General features: G+C 41.9%; 1 protein-coding gene across 1 annotated transcript; it reads right to left on the reverse strand.

The window, feature by feature from the left end:
- Window positions 1–230: 230 nt before the first annotated feature.
- Window positions 231–25584, reverse strand: LOC145412598 (alkaline phosphatase-like). The gene is made up of 14 exons (XM_080282513.1): window positions 25471–25584; window positions 21576–21708; window positions 20822–21042; window positions 18523–18596; window positions 16655–16773; window positions 15659–15822; window positions 15021–15222; window positions 12648–12772; window positions 10785–10886; window positions 9855–9951; window positions 7333–7436; window positions 5407–5524; window positions 3724–3992; window positions 231–1233 (listed from the first exon to the last, which is right to left on the reverse strand). Exons 2-14 carry the CDS (start codon window positions 21676–21678, stop codon window positions 1135–1137), a joined length of 1797 nt encoding a protein of 598 aa, XP_080138639.1. The 5' UTR covers window positions 21679–21708; window positions 25471–25584; the 3' UTR covers window positions 231–1134.
- Window positions 25585–26814: the final 1230 nt, after the last annotated feature.

The following is a 26814-nucleotide window of genomic DNA, read 5'->3' on the forward strand; positions in this document are numbered from 1 at the left end:
GCCAAGTTTCGCCTTTGGAATATTAGACAGCATGGGAAAGTGAGAAGTAGAAAACGTGGAGTATTTGGCGAACTTTTGTCTCTGATGATATGCTGCTGTTTAGTCTTATCTCTTTAGTCGTATCGTTTATCATTGTTCTGTAGCATTCAAGTACATTCTTATAGTACCTAATTATAAATGAAATTATACACTCAACAGGGACATGAAAAATAATCAAAACTTAGGTAATTGTTTATATTTATTCCAGCACCAACACACTAAAGGTTTAATGAGAAATTTCACTCATTCTTTAAAGCTGGTTTATCTGATCACGTGTACAACGTTATTTGTTTTAATGGTGTAAAATACAAAGTGGCAGACTGGGGAAGAGGGGAGTCCAGGAGGTCCAGTCTTCTTTTTGAAGTATCCCGTTAATTTTCCAGTTCATCATCATGAGAAGAAGAAACCTTTGGGTTTTGTTAATCCCTTCAGTCTATTGACATGGCTTCTATTTTTTGTTCTCGCTGTTTCCATACGATGGTATTCAGCTCGGGATGGACTTTTCGAACTGGGGAGGTGAAACGTAGACTTCATTAACACCTTTACCATTAAAGATATCTCCCAGGTTGAATATAGTCGTCTGGTTGTAGTGAGAATGAACGAATAAACTGTCACAGTATTGAAGGGACTAATACAGACGGCTAACACATAACCTTCAACTACAGGTGCGATGTTTGGCATTTCAATTCAGTAGGTGTTAGTTACTGTGCGGCTGAGGAATAGCTTGTCGTAGTACATAGTTCATTGTGGTTCTTTGGATGGCTTTAAGCGTTGCGTGATCGGCTGCTGTCTGGTTTTTAGCTTTTGTTTTGTTGTGTTTCAGTGTTTGTGCATCCTTTCTCTTCTGTCGTTTCTCTGCTGTTGGAGTCACTTGCGGTCTGTTGTGCTGTTCTTACACTGTTCTGATACTGGGGTGCGGTGTTCAAAGCAAAACAATAAACATGAAAAAGTATTGAGAGGATAAAGTAAAGCAGGTTTTCTTGATCCTTGTATGAACTTGACCCTAGTGATGAGGCATTGTAGGTGGTGAAAAAAAGACCCTCCCCCAATATTTGTTGCTTGAACCCTCCCAGAAATGTACTGACGACCCTTCTTCTAGAGGTCGCCATGGTAGTAGTCCGTGGGTAGGCTGGGATCCTGCCGTCGTCGCTGTGCACGGGGGCTCATGACTAACGGCTTATCCAGACGCACCAGCTGAAGAAGAAGAGGACGAGGAGTTATATTATTGTTTATCAACTACACGGGTTTCATTAAGACCTTCAGTTTTTACCAAGTCCCAATCCCCCCTACATTATAACTAGCAGTCGTCAGTGTTATATCCACCTTCCCTGTGATACTGGAGTTTTTAAAAGAAGCGCCTAAAACATCCCCTTGAATCCTATGATGTATTTTTCTTTTTTTAATCGGTCTACCCTCAGATGACTGAATCAATTAGGCAAGGATCAGTAATGGTGAACGATATAATGAAGGTTGTAGTGGTAAATGTGTTAGCCTTGTAGTTCCAGAAGCCTCTCCTAAACTGGATCAACTCGTTTAGAGATAGCTAAATTAAGCCAATATAATACACATCTGCTTCAAGAGGCTATTGCATATTAACTACACGAAGGTCAACAGGGCAGACATTAAATTTTTCTGAGTCCCAGTCTTCTCGTACAGTATGACCTGCAACCATCGATGTGATTTCCAGGTTCCCAGTTGTACTTCTGAGTGAAGACTTTGTCAGACCGTCTTAAGGATCAAACTGTGGTTCTTCCAGTTACAAGCTGGGCATGTTAACTCATATACCACCGGCCCTTCCTCATCAGCTGTGTGTGTGTGTGTGTGTGTGTGTGTGTGTGTGTGTGTGTGTGTGTGTGTGTGTTCTCTACGATATTAAATCTTACATATCCTTTTTACTGTCTTCATTATATAAGAATATCACCAGAGCTTAGCAGCATATCGGGCAGCTAAGCTATTGCCGAGTCGCACTGACACCAAACGTGACATGGACCTGCTCTGACATACCGGGCATGCTCATGTGGAATTTCAGCTTATTCCTACAAGCGGTATGACCTGTAGAGGGTTCCCAGTGTCTGGCGAAAAATCGGGATCAGAAGAGCGCATGGCACGCACGCAGCTGACCGCACGCAAATAATAATTTACATAATCACCGTCGGCTCATCACTCCACGTCTTTTGATGTATGGCATCTCGAAATCCGAAGGGATCAGATGTGGACAGTCATGCACACAGACAACGGTGATTCTCACAGTATTGTAGATATAATCCATCCATTTATAATGTTTCAAACTGAGTTGAATAAGAGTTGGATTAAGTAAAGCAGTGTATGGATTGACCGTATCCCATCAATCAACTTCTATCGATTCTTTGGACAAATTTCATATTTACTTCCCGTCTCATTTTTCTTTGACATCAGATTCTTAACCCAAAGCCGGTTGGAGCCTGAATTAAAAGTTCATTTCTTTAGGCTGGCCTCATCAAAACCTTTCTTCTGTCGGTACTTAAGTCCTTAAAACTGCCGGGCATAATTCTAAAATCTTGTACATTGGTACGAAGGTAGTGAAATTGTGCTTAATTCTGCTGTCTGCACATGGGAATCAGGAATTCCCTGAAGCAGCTGTTGTTGTTTTACTTATGTTTTTCTTCATTGCGCTTTCGTATACGCATTCGTTTTACACTTACAGACCTCAGTTATAAAGTGTGCGCATGACGTTTCCTGAGTGATCATTCATTACGAAATGAAAGAGCTCAGTGGTTACATGAAAAATAAGTACTACCATGGCAACATCACTGATCTGGAGTATCATGCGTGTGATGTATTACCAGTCACATCACAACCCCTGTACTTATTGTTCGAGGGAGCAGAGTGAACGAGAGGGCTGTTAAATAGGTAGTAAAAGGGTGGTAGAGCACAGCTCTGAATTATTGTGTTACATCGGAAAAAAGCTACAGCGGACCTACGGTCATTATTGCAAAGCTTAGGAAGAAGTAATAGGTGTTCCATATGTTACATTTCCCAAAACTCACCACTGCAGAGTTGCAAAAAAAAAACATAAAGTGCCAAACTGAGCATCAAAGTTGTTGTTTTTTAGCCATTAAGAGCAGCTTCACAAAAAAATCTCTCTCTCTCTCTCTCTCTCTCTCTCTCTCTCTCTCTCTGGAGCCTATGTGGTACAGTGGTAGACTGTGCGTTTTGTATACTAGTGAACCAGGGTTCGCGCCCCGCCAGGGTAATAAACTTTGGGAGTGTTCACCCGGCCACGTACTGCATTAGCGGAAACAAGGGGTGCTGTGGTTGAACCAGTGTCGCTTACTATAAAGTATGCTTGCACCCAGTCGGCTTGCGCGGGACGATTACACTTGGTTCACAGACTACACACACATCCAAAGCCACTACAATTACACTTACAAGCACTTCTCACCCTACATACAATCTCTACCAGACAGCCTAAGCCACTTGATAGAGATACATTGGCTGTATCGTCCCGACTTCGGTCAGGATAGGCCGGTCCTGCAGTGGATACTCAAACGGCTGATGATATATATATATATATATATATATATATATATATATATATATATATATATATATATATATACTGAGTATATATTTGGACGTTGTGTGTGTGTGTGTGTGTGTGTGTGTGTGTGTGTGTGTGTATACATAAAACAAGTAATCCTGAACCTGTTCCTCCTCGAGATCCAGCTGACGTAGGAAGGAGGCATCAGCTGTAGGGAAGTCGTTGCCTTCACCCACCACCCTGTCGCGCACCATGTTGTCACGTACGTCTGGCTGGCGGGTGGCAGGGCGGGTGCGTCTGCGGGGTCGGTTGCAGATGGCGTGAGGAGGGTGCTTGCACTGGTGGGTGTAATCCCCTATACATGCAGCATAGGCCATGACGTGGGCCACGTAGTTCTGCTCGTGAGTCCGATGGAACAAGTGGGACATAGGGCCTGTGGGAAATGACAGTACTAGAGTCACCGTAGAATACAGTGAAGTGACAAACAGCTGGGTGCAGTAACAGATTATCATAAGTAACGCCCAGCAGACTTTACATCAAACGCTTAACTACGATAAAACCCGAATATATTATTCTTTTTTTACTATGATGAAGCTTTGTCTGTACTGACAGCAACAAGGACTTGACACCACACGATTACGATAAAGTCTAATGATTATTCCAAGTGATAGCGGCAGTGACTTTACACAGATACACTTAATTACGATAAATCCCAAAGACTGTCACAAGCAATGGCAGCAACGAATGTACATCAAACACCATTTCATTTTTAACGATAAACTCCAAACATATCGTCACAAGTGATGGACACCAGACTTTATATCAAACAATAACGATGTAAGAGGGAAAAACATTGTCCTAACTGATGACTCGCTGTGATCTAAGCCCTTCACTCTGAGAACGTAATTTTAAAAAATCTCCAGATGATGGTCTTAAACTTGGGAAGCTCTTTTATCCTGAAAAGATTAATTAAGTCTGTACATAAAACCCTTCAAGGTGAAAAAGACTTCTGAGTTAAATTATCTGTAACCAATAAGACTATAGTAAAAGGTACAGCCGGGGAAAGTTCTGCCTTATACACCTACCTGCCAGTTCGGACCATTATGCGTGAGACAACCACTAGCTAATCAGTAGTCAGACACTCAGATCTGGTATCACTGTGTGGGAGGGGAGAGGTTAAGGGAGGAGGAGGGCTGGGGGAGCTGATAGTTCCTACCCCTCCCTCTTCCTTCTCACACAGTTACCAGATAGGATAGATAAATGTTGGCTAATGCTTCGCTACCACTTGTCTCACATTTTCTATTTCGATTTCGTGAGCGAGTGTATAACGCGGAACTTTCCCCGGGTGTACGTCATTGGAGTGAGGTGGTTAACATCAGACACTTAGCTAAGATGAAACTCAAAGACTGTTGTGATGGAGTCAGGGATAACTATGCCGCTACGTCTGCTCCTCATTTATTACATGCCAGTCACTTTCTTCCCGTACGCATCACATCAGTGAAAATCATCAGTGGCTAGAGGAAAATACCAAGCCTCTCTCTGTTAGTGAGAAGAGGAAGATGTGAAGGTGAAATATCAGTTGAATTTTTGTCTCTGAATGAACATACCTGACCTCTCCATATGTATTGGTCAGCAGAAAATATAAAAAGTTGAGGAGGTGAATATTTGGAAACCTTTTGTCCCCGAATGCGCATACCTTACCTCTCGATCAGTATTTGTCAGCAGAGGAATATTGAAAGTAGGAGGCGAAATATTTGTTGAACTTTGGTCCCTGTTGGTCAGCAGAGGAATATTAAAGTAGGAGGCGAAATGTTCGTTGAACTTTGTTCCCTGTATGTACTACTGACCTATTGCCCACAGACCCACGTCCTCCCCGCCATGGGTCTCAAGTTCTCGAGGTACTGTTACTTGACTCCTGAAATTCAGGTCTCGAGGGTTCTTCTGGCTCGGGTCTTGCCTCACCACCTGTTGATCAACACCATCACTATCATCATTAATATCATCACCATTAACGTCATTATCATCACCATCATCATTATTCTCTTTTCCATTAATAAATGGGATAGGAGAATTCCACACACAGGAAAGTACAGAATCGCAGAACTGCAAAAGAGCGGATACCAAAGCCAGAGAGAATACTGTAGTTAGGTTAGGGATCTCTAGAACGTGAATGTATAAGGTTAATAAATGAGAAAAAATACTAGGAGGTAGGAGTAATCAACAATGTGTAAACAAGGAGGTGAAGTCTAAAGGATTGTGTCAGTATATACCTGTACAGGGTGTCTGAAAATGGTTAACCACATCTCGTGATGGAATAATATTAAACTGAATAAATATACTGGAAAAAGCCATGGCACGTAGAGCAACTCTTCAACTTTTTGTTTGAGTCAAATTACGAGTTTTTGGTCAGTCTCATTGAAATGACTATGTCGCTTGCTTTATATGTGGCACCGAGAAAGCGTTTACCCAGAATGTGGCCCACTGATAGGAACTTTTCTTCTTCTTCTCCCTCTCCTCCTCCTCCTTTTCCTTTCTTTTTCTTCTTCGTCTTCGTCTTTTTTTTCTTCTTCTCCTTCTCCTTCTTCTTCGTCGTCGTCGTGTTTGTTGTTATGTCGGCTTGTAGGAATTCCTCAACTAGTCACTAATATATCAGGTTATTGGAACCCTACAGCTGATCACCAATTTATATACCAGCTTAGACGTGACTGCATTGTTCCAAGCAAGGTTATCAAGATATAACGCTTCGCCTGGTCGAAGTCACTTCCGGCTGACGCTCTCCACCTAATGTCTTCTCACACACTGGAGATGGTGGGAAATCGGTGTAGATCCTGTTGAAGGAGTGGTAGAGGTAGCGTGTTCAGGTGAACTGAAAACTGAGCAGATTTATCTTTCTTTATTGGCCACAGAAAGATACAACTGCGACACAGAGAGAGCCCAGAGTAAATACGTCCCTCACATTTGAATGATAAGTGCGTTCTCTCCTCGCTGGCCGGCTTCCACTCTGAGAGTGGCGCTGAGGTCAGCTAAATCAGAGGTGCCAAACCCCACAGACAACTGGAATTTATACATGAATAGAAGCATCACAACTTTACCATGCACATTATACACCTCAGTAAAGTAGTATTTATACACCTCAGTAAAGTAGTATTGATTACATTAAAGTATACTAACAGGGTAAATATTTCCCCGAAGACTTTAAACATATACACAATTCATATTTCTCTATCGCCTTCCCTTTACCCTCTTTGTTTATGATAGAAAATGCTGGGCTCTGCACGTCTAGTGCTCATCTCATTCCCATACCACACTTATAGTAAGATGGTGTTTGGTTGATTATCATCACAGTATATTACACACGCGTTAATTATGTTTAAACACCTTTGTATGTAATATGTAAAAATAGTGTGAGACTACAACTCATCATGGAAACGATGTCCGGCACCAGAACATTTTTCTTCTTCTTCTTCCTCTTCTTCTTCTTCTTCTTCTTCTTCTTTTTCTTCTTCTTCTTCTTCTTCTTTGTCGTCGTCGTCGTTGTCGTGTCGGCTTGTAGGAATTCCTCAACTAGTCACTAATATATCAGCTTATTGGAACCCCACAGCTGATGACCAATTTATATATCAGTTTGCCCAGAAGGTGACCTAGTGAGAAATAGCTTACCCAAAACGTGGCCCAGTGAATGTCGTAAGAAACGCTGAAAAAAAAACTTGCCCAAAACGTGCCCAAATCCGTTGGTTAGTAATACAGTCCTGACTTTGCCTGACTTGACTCACCTTGCCTTCTTCTACGCTGAACGTGCCGTCGAAGCCGGGTCCGTTGGCGAACATGAGCGTGGACATGGGTAGGCCGTCAAGCGCCTCCAAGTCACCTGTCGTGCCTGAGAGTGAAAGGGGAAGAAATAATATAAGAAGGCCGGCGATTGCATTTTTATCTGTAGCTATATTTATAACCAGACGCCTTAATCCCCTCAGTATTATGACTTCTTAAATCTAATCTTGATACCTACAGATGACTTCATTCAGCTTATCGGACACTTCTTGTAGCAAAATTAGTTAAGGAAGGCTTCACTCCTCCAGTTTTGCAAGCCACTCCAGAGAATTTTGAAATGCGTCATAGGACTGAAGGAGTAAGCCCGGACGGGGTGGCCACAAGTAAATCGCCTGCTTCTCCACGTGATTTTATTCAGTTCAATAGAGTTTTCAGACTGGAATGTTTATATACTGCCTTCATTAATACTTCGGCACTAGTGGGCTGTCGTAGGCTGACTAAAATCGTCTGGAAGCAGCAAAAGTAAGATAGATATGACAGGTCGTGACTTCTAAGTGACGTGAAATGTTCAAATGGGAAAATTATGCTTACAATATTGCAGGTGTTTTTGTTGGTGGTGAATGTGTAAGCGAGGTGTGGAAGGCGATGATGCAAGGAACTGACACAGGACAAAAGTGGATAGATGAATAAAACAAGCACGGCGATGCACATGATGGGAGTTTCATTTTTTGTATTAACAGTCTACTTCATGACTTAATCCCACATATATTATTAAGCACGGATTTGTGTAGATCATCGGACAGAAAATTTAGAAGTCTTGAATGGTGAATGCAAGCATGTCTTTTTTTTTTTTTTTTTTTTTTTTTTTTTTTTTTGAGGGAGAGAGGTATCTGTTGATAGTTCTTTTACTGCTTCTGGTTCCAGTTTCTGGATTCATATAACGCCATGTAATTCAGAAAGTGGGTAATGGTGATGATGATGATGATGATAACCACAAGTTCAGTGCAATGTAATTTTTTCCAGGTGAACAATTCAGGTCACAGTAACATGAAGATCAAACTTATCTACTGATTCTTGCTGTTTCCAGACGATTATATTTATATTAAGAGATTTTCAGCACCAAAAGTGTTAACGAAAACTGCAGATTCTCGCGTCAGCCCACATCATCTGGCGACGACAAGCAAGAATATTAAAACCCGTCATAGTTCTGAAGGGGTTAATATGTACAGCCACGGACAAAAGTTCACCACCTGTTCGTTCATGGTACTGAAGGAGTTAAAAAGTTCAGTTGGCATCAAAAGTTCTGTGGCCGCTCCTGCTTCTCTCCACGGACTTTAAAATTAGTTTGGTGAATCTGCGGTACTGTAACTGACACTGTTGAATTTACTGCCGTAGATCAATGTCATTTACTCCAGATACACCACACTAATTTTTCCGAACCCATGGCAAGGAAAATGTGGTAGAAGCGACGGGATTTTTTATGTTGGCTTTACAGTCTCCGACAAAAGTTCCTCTTTTTCCACTCCATCTACTTAACACTGACGATATGTCCGCCACTTTCCTCCTTGACGCATTATGGCAGAGTAAATCATTTATGAGCTGAGAAACAGGTGAAGCCTCCCAGCTTAGGAATACTAGCCACTGCAGCAGACGGAAGTGAGAAGTTGAAAAGGTGAAATATTAGGCGAACGTTTGTCCCCGATCGAACAATACCAAGTTCTTGCATAATAACTCAGATTTTTATCTTTTGCAGAGTATTTCATGTTGCTCAGTGGCAGAAAAAGACAATGCTACAGGTCTACATCCTTTCCATGACATGTATTTTATTATTATAACTGAGAATTCAAGATTGATGAATTTTTTGCTAAGTTAAACGAGTATATGAAGGTGTATCTCATATCGTTGCCACGGGGGAGGGAGATCTGTATAGACTTGATAGCAGATAAAAGAGGGAAGTCATCATCATCCAATCCTACATTGCCCCATGAGGAGCGTAGGAGCCCGGGGTTAGGCATGTTGGTCCTAACATTTGAGAGTGACCAGCCTCATTCATCCCTGAGTGGCATTACGTGAGCAATAAACCCCAGCCATCCCTTGGATATAAACCTTCACCGGCTTAGTCCGATTGGAGCGCCGTAATTACCCACTAAACCACTAGGCCCTATAATTTGGTTATATAGTTACCACCCAGCGTAGGAAATGGTTTCCTGGTGTACAGGAAACCATTTGGCTTGTTACCCAGTATAGAGTCACCCACAGGCAGAAGGAAGAGGAAAGAATAAAGGAAAGAAAGACAGAAGAGGAGATGTCAAGTCATCCGTAGGCAGAAGGACGAGGAAGGAATGAAGAAAAGAAAGACAGATGATGATGGAAGGAAAGAAGGATGGAGGAGAGAAAAAGGCAAACACCCGAGAGCAGCACTACATCGAGTGAGTGGATGGTGAACGCCCCTACCTAAAGAGGGAAGCAAAAGTTAAATATTACACGAATTATTGTCCTGGACTGTACAGTGAATGATAGGGCTTACCTAATATGTCGTTGCCTCGTTCAGGGTATCCGCTGATGGTCAAGGTGTGGGAATGATCGGCTGTCACTATTATCAGGGTCTCCTTCTCATCCACCATCTGCAACAGGCCGCAGAGGCAGTGGCACAAGAGAGGAGGGTGAGCGCTGGAGTTACTATTGCCTTACAATTACTTTGAGAGAGAGAGAGAGAGAGAGAGAGAGAGACGACTAAAAGTGTAGGGGTTAATGCCAGCCTTGGGAGCCAGGTGTGGAGTGTAAGGGGTAAAAACGTAAGGAAAACACAATAATACCTGCACTAAGTATAGCTGTTTATATCAATCAGCACTTGCATTTTTTTTTATATGATCATTATATAGTTCTTCTGACCACTTTTTTTTTTTTTTTCTTTTCACCGGGTTCTCTTATATTTCAGGTAAGTGGGCAGAGGTTGTATTCGACTTCTTGGTGATGAGGGGATGATGGGAGGTAAGTTTTGGTGTATGTGTGGATTTGTTAAGCCTTTCAAGCTGCAAGATGGATGAAAACTGTTTGCGCCTCTTTTTCTCCTCCTCCTTCTCCTCCTCCTCCTCCATTTTCTTTTCATTCTTATTCTCATTCACGTTCTCATTCTCCTCCTTCTCCTTGGAAAAAAATATGATTACATCTTTCATACCACCCACTGCCTTCCAACATAAAGTACTTAATGCACGGGATGTACTGCTACCACCCTGCCTGACATCCAAGCCTGTGCTGCCCACGTGTTTCTGTACAGCCCACCCATTAAACTCACGGAGTTTTAATTAAACGGACCAAATCATCACTATCACACACACACACACACACACACAAATATATATACCGGTTTATATATATATATATATATACTCCGGAATTAACTGGTAAGGATGAGGTGCTAGGAAGCCCTCTAAATCAATATGTGAGGATGACCTACCTTGAGAGCTTCAATCAGCGCATTTTCAAAATCGAGGGCCTCCTCCAAAGCGGCGAAAGGAGAGTTTATGTGCAGCCCATGGTCGATCCTCCCACCCTCAACCTGACCAAGGACACAGAGTCATCATCATCATCATCATCGTTATAGTTATCATCATCATCGTCATCATCATCATCATCCTAACTCTTTCAGCTCTGTGGCATTTTATTTATTTTTTTCCTATCCCCAGTTGACTTTATCTATATAATTTGAAAGAATGTGTGTCTGTCTGTGTGTTTGTCCATTATGGAAAGCAGGGTTCCAAAGAAGCCTAACATGGGTGACGTCAAACAGGAATTCGACGATAGAACATGAAATACGTCATCGGGGGGAGATGGTTAACCCTGTCTCCTGGTTACATGGGAGTGGAATGTGTCCGGAAATAATAGAGGGTGTGTACAGAAGCAGGAGAACCATCAAGAGAGTGTCGTGTAAAAATGAGCCACCACACATCCTTTCGTTCCTCAAACACGCCTACGATATTCATGACTCCTCCTTACTGGGAACCCCTGACCCCCTAAAAAGAAAATAGTACGATACAGAACTTAAGGCCATATTGAAACTGAAGATTGCAAAATTGTTGGCACCTTTCTTTGTCGTGGCAGACTAGAGTACACTGTAATGTGGGATGCACGCTGATCACATCTAATAATTTTAATTGTTACATAATTGACGATTAAAAATTACGGGGCATGCATACTCCTACGCACATTCAGTTTTAATAAGGCCGCTAGTTTCTATCAGTTTGTACACGTGCGGACATTAATAATATTCCACCCTTTAGCTAAACAAATATTCAGCTCTTGCCTAATGTTGTAAAAGGATTGTTGGCCATCGAAGATGACACCACTTTCTTTTGTGTGGCCTCTACGATTTTTTAAAATCCACCCTTGTTTCACGCCCTGCTTGTTTGAAATGGCCTGTAAAATTGTTCCTCAAGTCTGATAAATACATCTTTTCATTTTGCTTCTCAAGCGTCTTAAAATCTAGGTAGTTTTTTTTGGATGGATGATTCACCATCCATGATTTGTCCATACCCATCCACTCACTCCACCTTGCCAGCACCCAGTCACACATCACAAATGCACGAAATCCACTAATACACGCTATTTGATTCTGGAAAACTCATGATAATTTCTAGGGCGTCGTGATCGGAGTCCGCGCTTCGTCCACCAAACATCCACGCTTGAGTTCCTACGGTGCCCGTGACATAAAAGATTATACATATTCCCTTATCTTGATTTTTGAGGATATTATATCAAGGGGTCCAGAATGAGGCTGCTGCCCTTTCCCGAACCTCTCAGTGGTGTTTACAACATAACTGCGCCTTGCAGTTATATCAAGTAAAATCCATTACCTTGTCTTGAAAACTGGATGTTTTGGGGTCGGGATTGGGGGTTGAGGGCTATATCTTTACCCCCGAACCCTTAGGCTTAGTTTCTTTACTGCTGGTTGATTACAGTCTCCTTTGTCTATGGACATGCAAAATTGATGGCAGGGGAAAGGGGGGGGGGGGGGAGTCGGCGTTGGGGAGCTACAACTTTCCCCGAACCCCTGCACGCTGTCTGCTGTGTATGGTGCTTGTACCCTTTCTCATACATATGCCCATGCAATTAATCAACACTGTAGTCTGAATATTAGGACCGTGGATAGGCAACATAAATGCAAAAGCATAGGCAGACAGACTCACATTGTGAAATATCAAGCTGATTGTTATAAATGTACATCCATAGCCAGATATCTAACACTGAATTATTGGATGACGTTTGTTATTGCCACTATTCCAGAACCATATGTACTATTTATATGAAAGGGTGGTCTGACCAAGAGGAAAAATCCCTCGCGTGACTTCTTCAGGATATCCAACGCCTTGCGTGTCATGGTGGGCAGGGACGGTACATCTGCCTTCTGCTGCACCACGAACGGCAGATGATCGTCTGCGAACAGCCCTGAGGATAGACAAGAAGGTTAGGATGGTAACCGAAAAAATAAATAAATAAATAAAATAAAACAAAGAGTGTTGTCCCGACTACGTGTGATGAAAAAGGTTGCCGTGGGAGAAAATCTTCTGATGTTAACCGAAACAGAATGCGAGAGGCGTGTGGATTGCGAGTGGCTTAATGATGAGCGTACTAAGACTCTCAAGCTTCTATACCCTTTCAGCTAACTTAAATCTGCGGGTGTTAGCAAGAAAAGAATACTAGAGTTTTCCCGATCACAAGAGGTTGACTAATGAATAATATTAACAGATTAGGGCGTCTGTGAATTTCTCTGCTAAATGAAATTGCCTGATGTTAGCTGGATTTGTCCCGACCACAAGAGACTTGATGGTAACATTATTAACACTGGGGCTGCTATGACTAAACCTGGACTGATTCAAATTGTCTGGTTTAATTGGCAATAAGATTGTTGACAGTAATATCAAACCACTCTGTAACTGAACAATGCTGGAACACTTACACAATATCCTGCACAGTCTGTTGGGCACCTAAGACCATAATACCCTTCAAAAGTCGTTGCTCAGTGTCTGGTTATTTATCATAATCACGTGAATCGATATTTTTGTCAGCAGTAGCGTCTGATACACGACAAGACTACGCCCCTCTTGCATTCTGGAGGTTAACAAAATCAGCAGTATAGCTCAATCCCGCAGGTCTAATGATGCGCGATGTGTATCATTTGACCAGCGAGGTGTGTGTGTGTGTGTGTGTGTGTGTGTGTGTAGGGGGGGTAGCATTGGTAGGAAACAGAGCACGCAGATGGTAGACATAAAATTTTCAGACCGATCAGGTTTTTCGTCATAGTCGGTTTTCCCAGTGACCCTGTTCACCCAGCAGTACAGTTGGGGACCTGTATGTAACTTCGATGGTTGTGTGTCGTATTTTAGGGGGAAACTTAGCCTCTAAAAAATCGCTGATCTTCCTTAATGACGACCGTGTTGTCGATAGGCGTTAATTCTAAGCTTGCTTCCACTTCATGAGGTGGAGTCGAGAGTTGCCTGACATGACATGGCGTAATATAACGTAGCGTAGCACAACATAGTAACATAGCATAACATAGCATAACAGTATTACATAACGCAACATACGATAGCATAACATAACATAGCATTGCGGAATAACATAACAAAGCATAGACTAACATAACATAGCATGATATATTTTAAAGTCAAACGCATTAATGATGGGTGACGGCGATATGATTCACAGATTTTCCTTTTTTTTTTTTTTTTTTTTTTTCCTATACCCGTTTGTCCCATCTCATATATTATTGGGAGGGAAGGTTCCAGTGAGTGATACATGGATTACACAAAACAAATCGCCGAGGGAGGTATGTCACGGAGTATCCTGGAGAGAGAGAGAGAGAGAACGATGACACATTTCTCTCCCTTTAACAAACCCACCACCAGACAATTTAAATCATCTGAGGAAGACGCGCCAGTAGTGAAGGGGTTATTACAAAGTACAACCCCTGTCGTTAGAAAGTCTCCATCAGGCTGAATAAAATCGTCTGAAGATACTACGAACAGAAAAAGTGCATCATCGTAGTGAAGGAGCTGACAGTACGGTTTTTACCCCATCGTTTTCTAGACAGCATAGATGACTTCGTTGCATCTCTTCCTAAGCGATTCATTTTGCCTATTACGCCTTAACACTTTCTTATTACTTTTATATATCTCGTGTTCATATCGATATAAGAATATACTGAGGTGAAATGTGCAAAATAAATCGCGAAGGAGGACATGTTACGAAATTTTGCAGGGTCGCTTAGGCCAGCATTCTCGTCTACTAAGAAGGCCTCCTAACATCTCATCCTTAGCAACTTATTTATTGCCAGTATTCTCCTGTATGTATGTCTTGCAATCAGGGACGCTATTACAAAGGCGTACATGACATACAAGGAAATACTAAGATGTACTAAGCAAAATGCATCGATCAGAAAGAGCTGGTAGAAAACTCATTAGCTGACGAAAATACGGCAGTTCGATGTTACTGTTACCCTAGGCTCGTTTGGGAGTGAACCCGATGGACTGCAGGTTGAAATTCCCCTTCGGGCGCAGTCCATCATTCTCCTTTCAGGTGATAAGGAGGTAATTAAGGGACAACTGAATTACCACACAGCAAAGCCTCCAGTTCTGTCAGTGTCACCACGTGAAGGCACCCCCCCTTAGAATATGCGCCTAAGAAAGCTTCTCACCCATAAGGTAGTCGGTGTTCTTGGCGTCCGTATCCTTCAGCTGCTGTGCGGTGGTGACGTAACGTGCTTGGAAGCCTTCCAGGGTCTTATTCGTCATCCACTCCTGCGTCAGGTTGCGTCCATCGCCCCTCGCACAGTCACCTTCGGACGTTGGTTCTTCAACGCCGGCTCCCATTGGGAATCTACCCCCTCCCAGGATCACCTGGTGGGAAGGTTGGTGCTTCATGGGACACGAGATTATGCTGGCCTAATAATGTGCTCTAAAATAACCTGTTGTAATCTGCCAACGTAGATTACACATACCAGTGATTTTCATACTGTAATATCAAACATACTAAAAATAAGAAATCCGTGGGTAAGGACGTCAAGTAATATACAGGTGTTACCTCATCAGTTTTCAGTACTGAAGTAACTCAGATATACTGTACATGTATTTTGTGCATTCAGTCTGTTTCCCATTCATTTGTGGCTTATGATACAAATACAGATACGCAATGCCCTCTTCGACTTTTTGATACTTGAATAACTGGTGGTTGAAACAAGTAAAATTATTATTATCCTGGTGACACCATATGCAAAAAGTGGATGTCTGTGTCAACTGAGTAAGGTCAGTAGAGCCTTTGTACCCAAATGCTGACCTTCATGTTCCTGCCTGGTTCATCAGTCACGAGCTGATCAGCGATGTCCTTGCAGCCCTTGCCTTTCTCTCCCAATGCCCCGTCACACTGCCAGAAGCGGTTGGGCGACTTAGCATAGAGTGAGGCTGGTGTGGCGTCCGTCACTCGTGTTCTCGTCACCAACCCTGTCATAAGTAGCAATTAATCTATATGTCAGGCATTTCACGATTAGTAGTGGTTTTATTTAATACTACACTTATTAAGCGAAATTCAGCCATGCAGTAAATATTACCATTGGCATATGGAAGGTGAGCCATTAAAACAAAGAGTCTTGCATTCAGCAGTAATTTGTAGCAGAAGTTGGTACACCCATATGAAAGCAGTAGTGCAATAATAGCGTTCTTCAGAAACGTCACACACCTTGTTTCCTCTCTCAGTGTGATATATAACCGTCTGAAGGTGGCAAAAATATTGTAAAATACGTTGCAAAAATATTGTAAAATACGTTTCCGGATTGAGGAGGTTGAAAAGAAAAATATAAGCCACACACTTTAGGATTCGTATTCTAAGTGGCTTTGGATATTTCTAACACTTCTTCCTTGGTGATTTGATTTTCCTTTTGCGCTTCTGTCTCTTCATGTAAAGTACATCGACAGTAGAACAGTAAAAAATACGAGAGCATGCTTAGCCACAATCTGCAAAATAATCACAAAGGAAGAGATGCTGTGCAGTATCCTGTGCCACCCAGAATATGGATCGTTTAATGAGGCACAGTTATTAAGGAACACAAAAGTTGAATTTCAGTTATCCTAATATTCACTGTTTGTTGACTCACCCTTCTAATTCGAAGAGCCTCACAAACCTACCCTGATCTAACATAATCCAGGCTAAACTATCCTAACTTAATCTAACCTTGCGTAACCTAACTCAGGCCAACCAAACCTAACATTATTTAACCTAACCTGACGTAACTTAACCCAGTGTAACTTAATCTAACTACCCCAACCGTATACTGACCAGTGTCGAGGCCTGCGTCTTGGGCCCACTTCACGATGGAGGAGAGCTGATTGGAGGGGTCCAGGGAGGCGGCACAGTCATCAGTCTCCACCTCCGCCGCCACGCCCAAAGACGTGAACCTGCCACCGGATGTAGTCAGTGAGGAGAAGAGAACTCTGAGACAAACCTAGGGCCGTATTACTTTAAGGAGAAGGAGGAGGAGAAGACGAAAGAGAAAAAAGAGAAAAGAAGATAAAAGACGAAGAAGAGGAAGACTATGAAACTTGAACTTGCGGCCTTATTTAGTCAGGGAGAACAACGCTATAATTAACCCCTTCATTGCGGTGACGTCTTTTTTAAGGCATTCTTATTGCTTAGAGAAGAATTCATTGAACTTCGGTTTGGCCAGCATCAAAAACCTCCGTCGATATTTGGTCAGGGAGAAGGATAAGGAGAAGAAGAAGCCATGTCCAGCCCCTTCAGTGCGATGACGTATTTTTCATGTTATTCTTCCTGCTTACAGACGATGATATTCAGCTTAGATTAAATTATAGGTATAGCACCGCAATCTTTTTTTTTTTCACTCTATGGAGGGTCTCTCAACAAACAGCAAAACAGAAACAGCAAAACAGAAAAATATGAGACTGAAGGGTTGACTTCTTGTCGGCTGCACGAGGAGCAATAACCTCTGAATCCAGTGACGTACTTTACTGATTTGGTCTTACTGCATTCTGGATGATGGCTACATCTAACTCCTCGCTCGAAAAGTGTCTCTTGCGGTGAAAAAAGGAAAAAAAATCGTCTGTTAGCAACAAGGAATAAAATAATAAGGGCCGTTACCCAGTTTCAACAGGTTACGGCGGACAAATAATTTTTACTTAGTCTCATTCTTCCCCATGAACGGAACTCATGGTCAGTCAGTTTTACAGCCAAGTCCCCAGGATAACCAGTGTGCCATGGGATCCCACGTACTTATCATGGATGGTAAATGTGCAGGATAAAAATGTCTTTCGTAGCAGCTAACTGTATTAAACTTCGGCTGGCCCAGAATCAGGAACTTTTGTCAAAATTTATTCAGGGAGAAGGAGCCATGTGCAACTCCTCAAGTGCGATAGGTTGATTTTCGATTTCTTTTATTTAAGCATTCTCAGGCTGTTATGATCCCCTCTCGGTTGAATATAATTATCTTGGGTTATCTGGAAGGGAACGGTAAAGTCGTCGTGTCCATTAAGAGGGTCGGAGTACAAGTATTATCGCTCAGGCACATAGGACACACGCACCTGATTACATTCACCTGGCATTACCAGGAATACATTACTAGAACTGTTACCATCATGAAGGGGTCAGCATATGTGCAGGATAAACATGTCTTCAGAACAGTTTACTCTGATTAAAAATACTAATAATTTTGTCCCCTTTTTCACATTAATATTCACTAATTTTATTTGCATTATTTATTTATTTATTTATTTATTTTTTTGCTGTAGGAGTGATTGGAGATAAAGACACCTTAACACCCGAGATGATTTTTCTAATCTTGTTACCGCCAGACGATTTTGTTCAGCTTTGGACAGACCTCTAGTAGTGAATGAGTTAATGAAAGTTGAATCAAACTCTCCCGGTTCGAAAAATCTATCCAGGCCTGAACGACACTGTCCGGTGGTAGAAATATGAGATACGTGATCGGAGTAAAGTGGTGAGCAAAAACTGAAAAAACACACACACACACACACACACACACACACACACACACACACACACACACACACACACACACACACACACACACACACACACACACACACACACACACACACACACACACACACACACACACACACACACACCTCTCTCTCTCTCAAGCCCAGGACGCATCATAACAACGATACCTGGTCTTGACGCCACAGAACAACGCAGTGGCCGTAGCAGCGCTGTCAGGTACCTGTTGTGTCGCACAGTATGTCTGGGGGAGGGAAAGGGGTCACTGTATCATTATCATAGAAGAATTAATGCAGTTTTCTCTTCACGTTTCCTCCCATTTTCCCTCCCTGGTTCATCATCATTATCATCGCCATCATCATCACCATCATTTTCGTCGTCGTCGTCGTCGTCGTCGTCACCTCTTTCATCCTCTTTACTCCTTATTTCTATTCAACCGATATTTTACACACACACACACACACACACACACACACACATATATATATATATATATATATATATATATATATATATATATATATATATATATATATATATATATATATATAATCTCTCATCTCATCTCATCAGCCGTTTTGAGTGTCCACTGCAAGACCGGCCTATCCCGACCGGAGTGGGGATGATACAGCCTATGTATCTCTACCAAGTGGCTTAGTCTGTCTGTGTAGAGTGAGAAGTGCTTGTAGGTGTGATTGTTGTGTGGGAATGGCTTTTGATGTGTGTTTAGTCTGTGAACCAAGTGTAATCGGGCCTCGCAAGCCGACTGGGTGCAGGCATACTTTATAGTATGCAACACTGGTTCAGCAGCACCCCTTATGTCCTCCAAAGCAGAACGTGGCCAAAAGAACGCTCCCAAAGCTTATAAGCTTATTACCCTGGTGGGGCGCGAACCCTCTTTCTTCAGGGTACGAACACTCACACTCTGCCACTGTATCACACACACTCACACACACACACACACACACACACACATATAGATATATATATATATATATATATATATATATATATATATATATATATATATATTGGGAGATGCAACAATCTCGTCCCAACTTGACCTTAATTTGGTTCAGTAAACTATTTAACTATACTTACGTTTTGAAAGGTTATTGATTGGATAGGGACAACTGACTCCCCCCACCTGGACATTTCTCTACCACTTTGCATGCATTCCTTAGCCATCATGGCAAATACGCAGCACCCTTATACCTACAGCCACTCGTTTCTTTACTGTCTAGTTCGTTAATGACTGATGATCATTATAAGGATGCATTTCGCTCACTTATGCCCTTACTAAGACGTTAATGTCTTAGTAAAGGGGTTGGTGGAAGCAGAATTTGGAAGCAGGATAATATCTGATGGACTTTTGGGATAGGACTATAAATATCAACAACATCTGCTGCAGCGTGTATCACTAAAACAGTCTTCGGTGTAAAGTGTGCAGATCAGAGAAATGGAGATCAAAAGGTAGACTGAGCCTCTGTCCTGTGAACCCGTTGTTTTTATATATTCCTGATTCCAGTCTTGAGCATAAATTATGCAGAGTTGGAGATGAAGATCAAATGGTAGATTAAGCCTTAGTCCTCTCTCACAGTTGTTTTTATATTTCTAGTTCAGTCCCAGGTTTTCATCATTCTGCATGCCTGGCCTAAATTGAATCTAAAGCATTTGGTGAGTGCATTTGGGAATATTTCCTCAAGGACAGTGCACGTGGAGAATGCAAAATCAGTGTGTATCAGAGGTGGAGTTACAGATTACTTGCGGAACAAATGTCAGTTACGCTCAGATATGCAAGTCATCATAAATCTATAAATGTTCTCCAGTTTACCTGAGAAAAGAACATACACTAACAGAACAAAATGTCCGTTCTGTAGGCCATGTATAGTGTATGAATGATGGAAAAATTTTACGACAGCTCTTTGAGGAACAGACGTTATCTTTAACAGACCATCGAAAATTCAAATTATTTGTACATTAAGAAAGCAGTTCCACTTTTTTGTTAATAAGGATGAAATCGTAGTCTTTGCCTTAACAAGTTCGATTCACAGCAACTGGCTGATTGACCAAGTAAATAAGCAAAAGTTATGTGTCAGTAATTACCCTTAAACCGCTGATTTAGGTACCAGATACAGTAGTTCAACAACCGCTCTGCTTTTTTGAAAATATGTTCTCACACGCTTTTCAGACAAGGACCTGAGTTTTAATTCAGACGATTGCAGTAAGCCCACTTAACTTTTAAGTCAGGTAACTCTTCTCATCGCTCTTGTCCTAACCTATCCATACCAAACCTATCCTTTCCTAGGCAAAGGAGCCTTTCTTCCCATCTCCACTCTAACCTAACCATTTCCGTGCCAGGTAGCCCTCTTCTTAATTCCTATAGGCCAAACTTGTCTAATTTAGGAGTTCTCAGGCCATGCACCCCACTTACCGGATCCCAACCCAGCTATACCCAACCCATCGTACTTTGATCAGTGCGGCGTCAGGGAACCGCTCCCAGGCCATGTACCCCTTCTCGCCGGCTTTTCCCTTCTTCTGTCCCTTGTAGATCCTGGAGGCGGTCACGGTGGACACCCCCATGCCGTCACCCACGAACACAATCACGTTCTTGGCCACATTGCAGTTGAGTCTTCTGTTAAGTGCAGAGTTCAGTTCCTTTCGACCGAGTTTCCACCAGGACTTACGATCTGTAGATTAGGATTTTTTTTTTTTTTTCCCACCAAGACCATCGGGTACGTGAACGGTATAGAATGGCAGGGATTATGGAGGGCGACTGTTAGGTTTGGGTTAATTTCATCATGTGCCAGAAGCCACTGTGATCATCTTCCAGAAGTATCATTGCCATTTTAAATTACTGTACTTGAATAATTATAAATTAACAATTTCCTTTGTAATTATGAACTGGCTGCAGCTATTATTTTGGTTACTAAAAATGCACCTCATAGCCTAGCAGTTAGTGTCTCAGTGGAAGTGATAGCCTTGCATAAATTCGATCCTCAAGAGGTGACTATGATCATGTAATACCATCATGTAGTATTGGCTGGTCATCTGTCTTTAAATGATCTAGTAATGTAGCCTAGCTTCGGATCCCTACACCTCGAAGAATATAAGACTGGCTGTTGCCGTTTTCAGTAATGTTGATGTGACAAGCAATACAGTACGGTACTCCAAAAAAAGAACTCCCTGCATTTCATAGTACAACTAAGAGACAGCGTCTTACCTTCAAGTTGAAGTTCTTCAGCAGGAGAGACTGAGAGTGTCAGCAAAAGGAGGGTGAGCAGTATGCCCACTAATCTTACAACAGGCATCATCATCATCATCATCAGCAGCAGCAACAGCACCAACAGTCCTTACTGAAAAGATTCCACCATGTTAGCAGTGTATCAGTTACCACACTGTAGGTCGTATTTTAGGTGGCATAGCAGGATTCGTAGCTCCTCCTCCCTATCGGTTGTTTTGAATATTACATTTCATTATTTTCCTGCATCCTGTGTATATCCTTGTAAAGTCGGCAAAGATTGCATTACATCTTTGAAGAGCATTGCCTTGCCGTGGCGAAGAAACTTGTGTATCCCAATGGTCAGTGGAACTATAGTAGTCAGGTTCAACGATAATAGGCAGTTACGTGTTAGGGATCAGACGAAAAGGTGTTTCCCTCACAGTAATTGCCTGAGCCGGGCGAGGTACAGTACATCGTGTCAATCCTCCTGTAAACCACAGCGGCTAGTTGCTCCGACCATGCAGGGCTCTTGCTGACTGCCGATGGTTGCGAGCAATTTGGCTCCTAAGGTTTCAGATTTACTAGCCAAATAAATCTTTAGTAGCCAAACTGACTACGAGCCGAAATATTTTACGAGCAATAAATATATTTATTAATTTACACATTGTGATGATTAGGATCATATAATGAGGCTTTAAACATTCACAATGAAAGACAATAATCGATCACAACGAGCTTTTTTGTTGATTTAAGTGAGATTTACTTATGCTGTAGTTTTCTGGGCTTTGAAGTAGATGTATTTTCTCCTCGTCAAAAGGCGACTTGCATGTAAAATTTGTTCGCCGAAGGGAAAAAAATACTCGCATTTGCGAGCTGTGGCTCGCCAAACAAGAGCCCTGCCATGGTTCTTAGGACCCAACAGCGACAGAGTAGCTGACCATGGTGGGGGTCAGAATTGCTCCAGAGCAAGGAGTGGCGTGAATCCGTGGGGAAGGAAAGCATATCTTTGGAAATTATGTCTTGGGATGTACAACTTCCAGACTCTTGTAGGTGAAACTGACTGACTGTTCTTGATGAACTGAGATACGAGAAACAGGGATATTATAACCCTTAGTTAGGTCAGAACACTATGGTTTGTCTATTTTGTGAAGCGCATTTAGGCGTTGTCCCTCTTGGGAATTTCCTCGGCCGCCTCTTTGCCAAACGTGTACACCTCGCTGTCTCATGTCAGCTATTTACTACTTCTAAATGAAGTTTATTACAGTATATATATATTTATTTATCTAATAAGACTATATAATGTTATAAGTGTCTCTTTTTTTATAATAATAACAATGACTTTTTATAAATACCACAACACTTGGCAACGTTGCTTTCCAACGTTGCCACGCTTGTAAGGGTAGAGTGACCATGTTAATCCAGGTCATTTCCATTCTGGCCTCCACCTGACATAAGAATATAAGAAGAGAGGATAACTGCAGTAGGCCTGTTGGCCCATGCTAGGCAGCTCCTAGAAGAGTAACTGAACTACTAGAATGAGATAAGGATAGCAAAGAAGAAGGCTCTCCCCCGCCCTCCAAACCCTCCAGCCGAAGCCGGCAGGAAAAAGTCAGAAAGAACACCACGCAGTATAGAAAAACTGGCGTGGACATTTTACAGGAAAGTGTGAAAGGAGAATAGAGACTATCATAGTGTAACCTGAAAGGGAAAAATTATGAATTAGTATTGGTTATAAGATTTTCTTTTTTCTATATCCACCCCTTATTTGTCATATGCTTATCTAGCCTATGCTTGAAACTCTCAGTGGAAGAGGCAGCAACTACTTTACTAGGTAGTTTATTCCATTTGTCTACTACTCTATTACCAAACCAATTTCTACCTATTTCCTTATTAAAACGGAATTTTTCTAGTTTGAACCATTATTTCTAGTTCTTTCCTGTATGCTCACTTTAAGTACCTTACTAATATCTCCCTTATTTATACCATTCATCCACTTAAACACCTCAATTAAGTCTCCCCTTATTCTACGCCTCTCTAGCGAATGCAGACTTAGTCTTTTCAGTCTGTCTTCATATGACAGGTTCCGAACGTCATGTATCATTTTTGTCATTCTTCTCTGTACATTTTCTAACGAATTAATATCCATTCTATAGTAAGGACACCAAAATTGTACTGCGTAGTCTAAATGTGGCCTTACTAATGCTAGATAAAGTTTCAGCATTACTTTTGATGATCTATTGCTCACGCTTCTCGAAATAAATCCTAGGACCCTATTTGCTTTATTTCTCGCATTAATACACTGTTGCCTTGGTTTAAGGTCGTTACTAATCATAACTCCTAGATCCCTCTCGCATTCCGATTTGCTAATTTCTTTGTTATCTAAGCTGTATTTAGTGTCACCAACGGTCTTGCCTAGGTTAAGTACGTTGCATTTTTCAACGTTAAATTCCACAGTAGAGAAAAAGAACTTATTTACAACGTAAATAAGTATTTTTTAGAAGAGAAGGCAAACAGAGGACCTATAATTGTTCCCTCAAAAGCTGTTGATTAGGCCTCCTGGGGAACACCTCAATAAAAAAAACGCGCCTTGACTTTTACCTCAAAGGTGGTGTGGAAAAAAAGTCGAAATTATAAAGAACAAATAAAGCATCATACCTTAAGGAAAGTATCAGATTCATAAGAAAAACATAATGTTGACAGACAGACAGTAACAGAGAGAGTGAGAGAGGAGGGAAAGGGAATGGAGATAAGGGGGATAGGCAGACAGCGAGGGAGGGAGGTTGGAAAGGCCGGAGATAAGGGAGAAAAGGCAAGACGGAGGGAGGGAGGGAATGTGGTGGAAATTGAATAGGAGCTTAACAAGACAGTCAGGAGGCTTTTCCTCAACCTCAAAGGTGGTGTGGAAAATAAATCAAAATTATAAACCACAAATAAAACATCATACTTTAAGGAGAAAATCACAGTCATAATAAAAAATAATGTTAGAGAGAGAGAGACAGTCAGTCAGGAGCCTTTTCCTCAAATTTTAATAATTCATAAAACCGTATAGACTTTTTATAGAAAGAAATCTACAAAAAATGCAATTTCTGTATGCAGAGAGAGAGAGAGAGAGAGAGAGAGAGAGCAGAGAGAATGGTGTGCTGGGAGGGAGAGTTGTCATTTGCGCCTGTTCTCTAATCCGATTAAGTTTCCTAGTACAAAGTATGGCAACACCGTGGGACGGGGGCTCCCCAAGAGGGACAACACCCAAACGCTCTTCATAAAATAGACTGACCATAGGTGAGGCATTCATAGAATTGTCTGATGGTCACGAATTGTACTACAGAAGTAAGAAAAAAGAACATGATACAGGATTTCCTGTCAGCAATATTGAAGAACCCATTGGTATAAATGAATGAGTAACTGGTATAATAAGCATAACCAGAAGTTGCACTCAGAGTGCAACAGCCGCGCCCACCAACTGATCTAAGACCCGCATAAAATGTTTACTCCTTGGCGGTCCCTCAACCCTTTTGTCAGGTTAGTTTAAAATCGATTCAAGATTATTTGACATACCCGGTATATATTTCGTCACACACACACACACACACACACACACACACACACACACACACACACACACACACACACACACACACACACACACACACACACACACACACACACACACACACACACACACACACACACACACACACACACACACACACACACACACACACACACACACACACAGCAATACTCCCCTCACTATCGCTTGCGGCGCAAGTTTTGCCCGTATTCTACCACTGAGCCGTGGGAAATTAACTGATAAACAACAAATCTCTATCAGTTTAAGATTGTCGTACAATATTCACAGTTATGGAAAAGATGCAGAACTTCACAACTGTCTTACCCTGCTACTGAGGAATGGGAGATGAGTTGAGATAATCACAAAAATCTCCGACAGAGTAAGCTGGGCTTAATATGGCTCTCCCTACAGCTGCAGCTCCTCACCTCAGCACGCCACTCCACCGTCTGTCAGTATAACCCACCTAACTCTCTTCTTCCTCCACCCCTAACCCAGTCCTTAAATTAATGACCACCTTTTCCCTTATTTTATACATACTCATACTTCCTACTTACGATCAATCGTTCGCTTCTAACACACACTCTCTTACTCTACCTTTAAAATAATAACCACTCATTGCCACCTCTTTAGTCGTTGATTGCCCTACTCTGAAACTAATAACCACACACACACACACACACACACACACACACACACACACACACACACACACACACACACACACACACACACACACACACACACACACACACACACACGTGCTGGCGCGCTATAATACTAATGATAAAAGAGAATATGCGTGCTCGTTAAGGGCACTTCAAACAGATCTAGAGGGTAAATAATTGAGTGGAACAGAAAGAAAGCATCAGCTACCACGAACATAGGCTGACTCACTCTTTAATGAGTGGGAATTTCATGAGCTTGATGGAGACCATGTCCCAGTGTTACGTAAGTGAAAATATCCTTAATCAACTTAGCCTAGTAATAACAAAAAATAGCTTGAAGACATTTATTTTTACTTCAGACAAACAGTCGTATTCTCGTCTACTTTGGAGACTTGTTTGCATAGTTTCTTAAACGAAAATTTTTGTGTATTACACTTTGTTATTTTCCTGTACTGTATGTTATTCTTGTCTTATTAATTTCGATATAGATTGCACGAACGGCCGAACAGAAAACTGGATCTTTGCACTCAAATGAGAGTATTAACATGGGAATGATTCAGAGGACCCCGCATGTTTATACTGTCACCATTAAACCTTTCATGGTGGTAACAGCTGTTTTAGTTCCAGCTAACGCCACATGGTTTCAATACGACCCAAAAGCCTGGGAGAGTTAATACTGCCAACCCAAGGCCAGTAGAATAGGAGAGGTCAGCCCACCAGTCAGTAGGCGCAGGTAGGCGGGGCTTGGGTTGAACCGGCCGTGACGTCAGGTAGGATTCGAATGGGCTTGAGAGTGGACAGTGTCACCACATCTCTCTCTCTCTCTCTCTAACTATCCAACTATCTATCTATCTATCTCAAAAAAGGTCGTAAGAGGGATTAGGCAGTGATATAAAGTGAGGGAGGAGGAGGATGGTAAGCTGAGGAGGAAGTGGGTAAATGTGATGGAAGCTAAGGCGGGAGGGGGAAAGGAGGATAGAGGTTTGGAATGTTAGAGGGGAAG

This window comes from Coenobita brevimanus, chromosome 93 (genome assembly GCF_032717465.1).
Source record: "Coenobita brevimanus isolate Jiangsu-jjx chromosome 93, ASM3271746v2, whole genome shotgun sequence".
NCBI classification, from domain to species: Eukaryota; Metazoa; Arthropoda; class Malacostraca; order Decapoda; family Coenobitidae; genus Coenobita; species Coenobita brevimanus.

Bases quoted from the DNA above. Each gene is read 5' to 3' on its own strand.
- LOC145412598 (XM_080282513.1), bottom strand. From the start codon at position 21,678: ATGATGATGATGATGATGCCTGTTGTAAGATTAGTGGGCATACTGCTC. The intron at 21,043-21,575 runs GTAAGACGCTGT...CCTAATCTACAG, and splicing joins TGAAGAACTTCAACTTGAAG to ATCGTAAGTCCTGGTGGAAA. The intron at 15,223-15,658 runs GTCAGCATTTGG...CCTTCCCACCAG, and splicing joins AACCAGGCAGGAACATGAAG to GTGATCCTGGGAGGGGGTAG.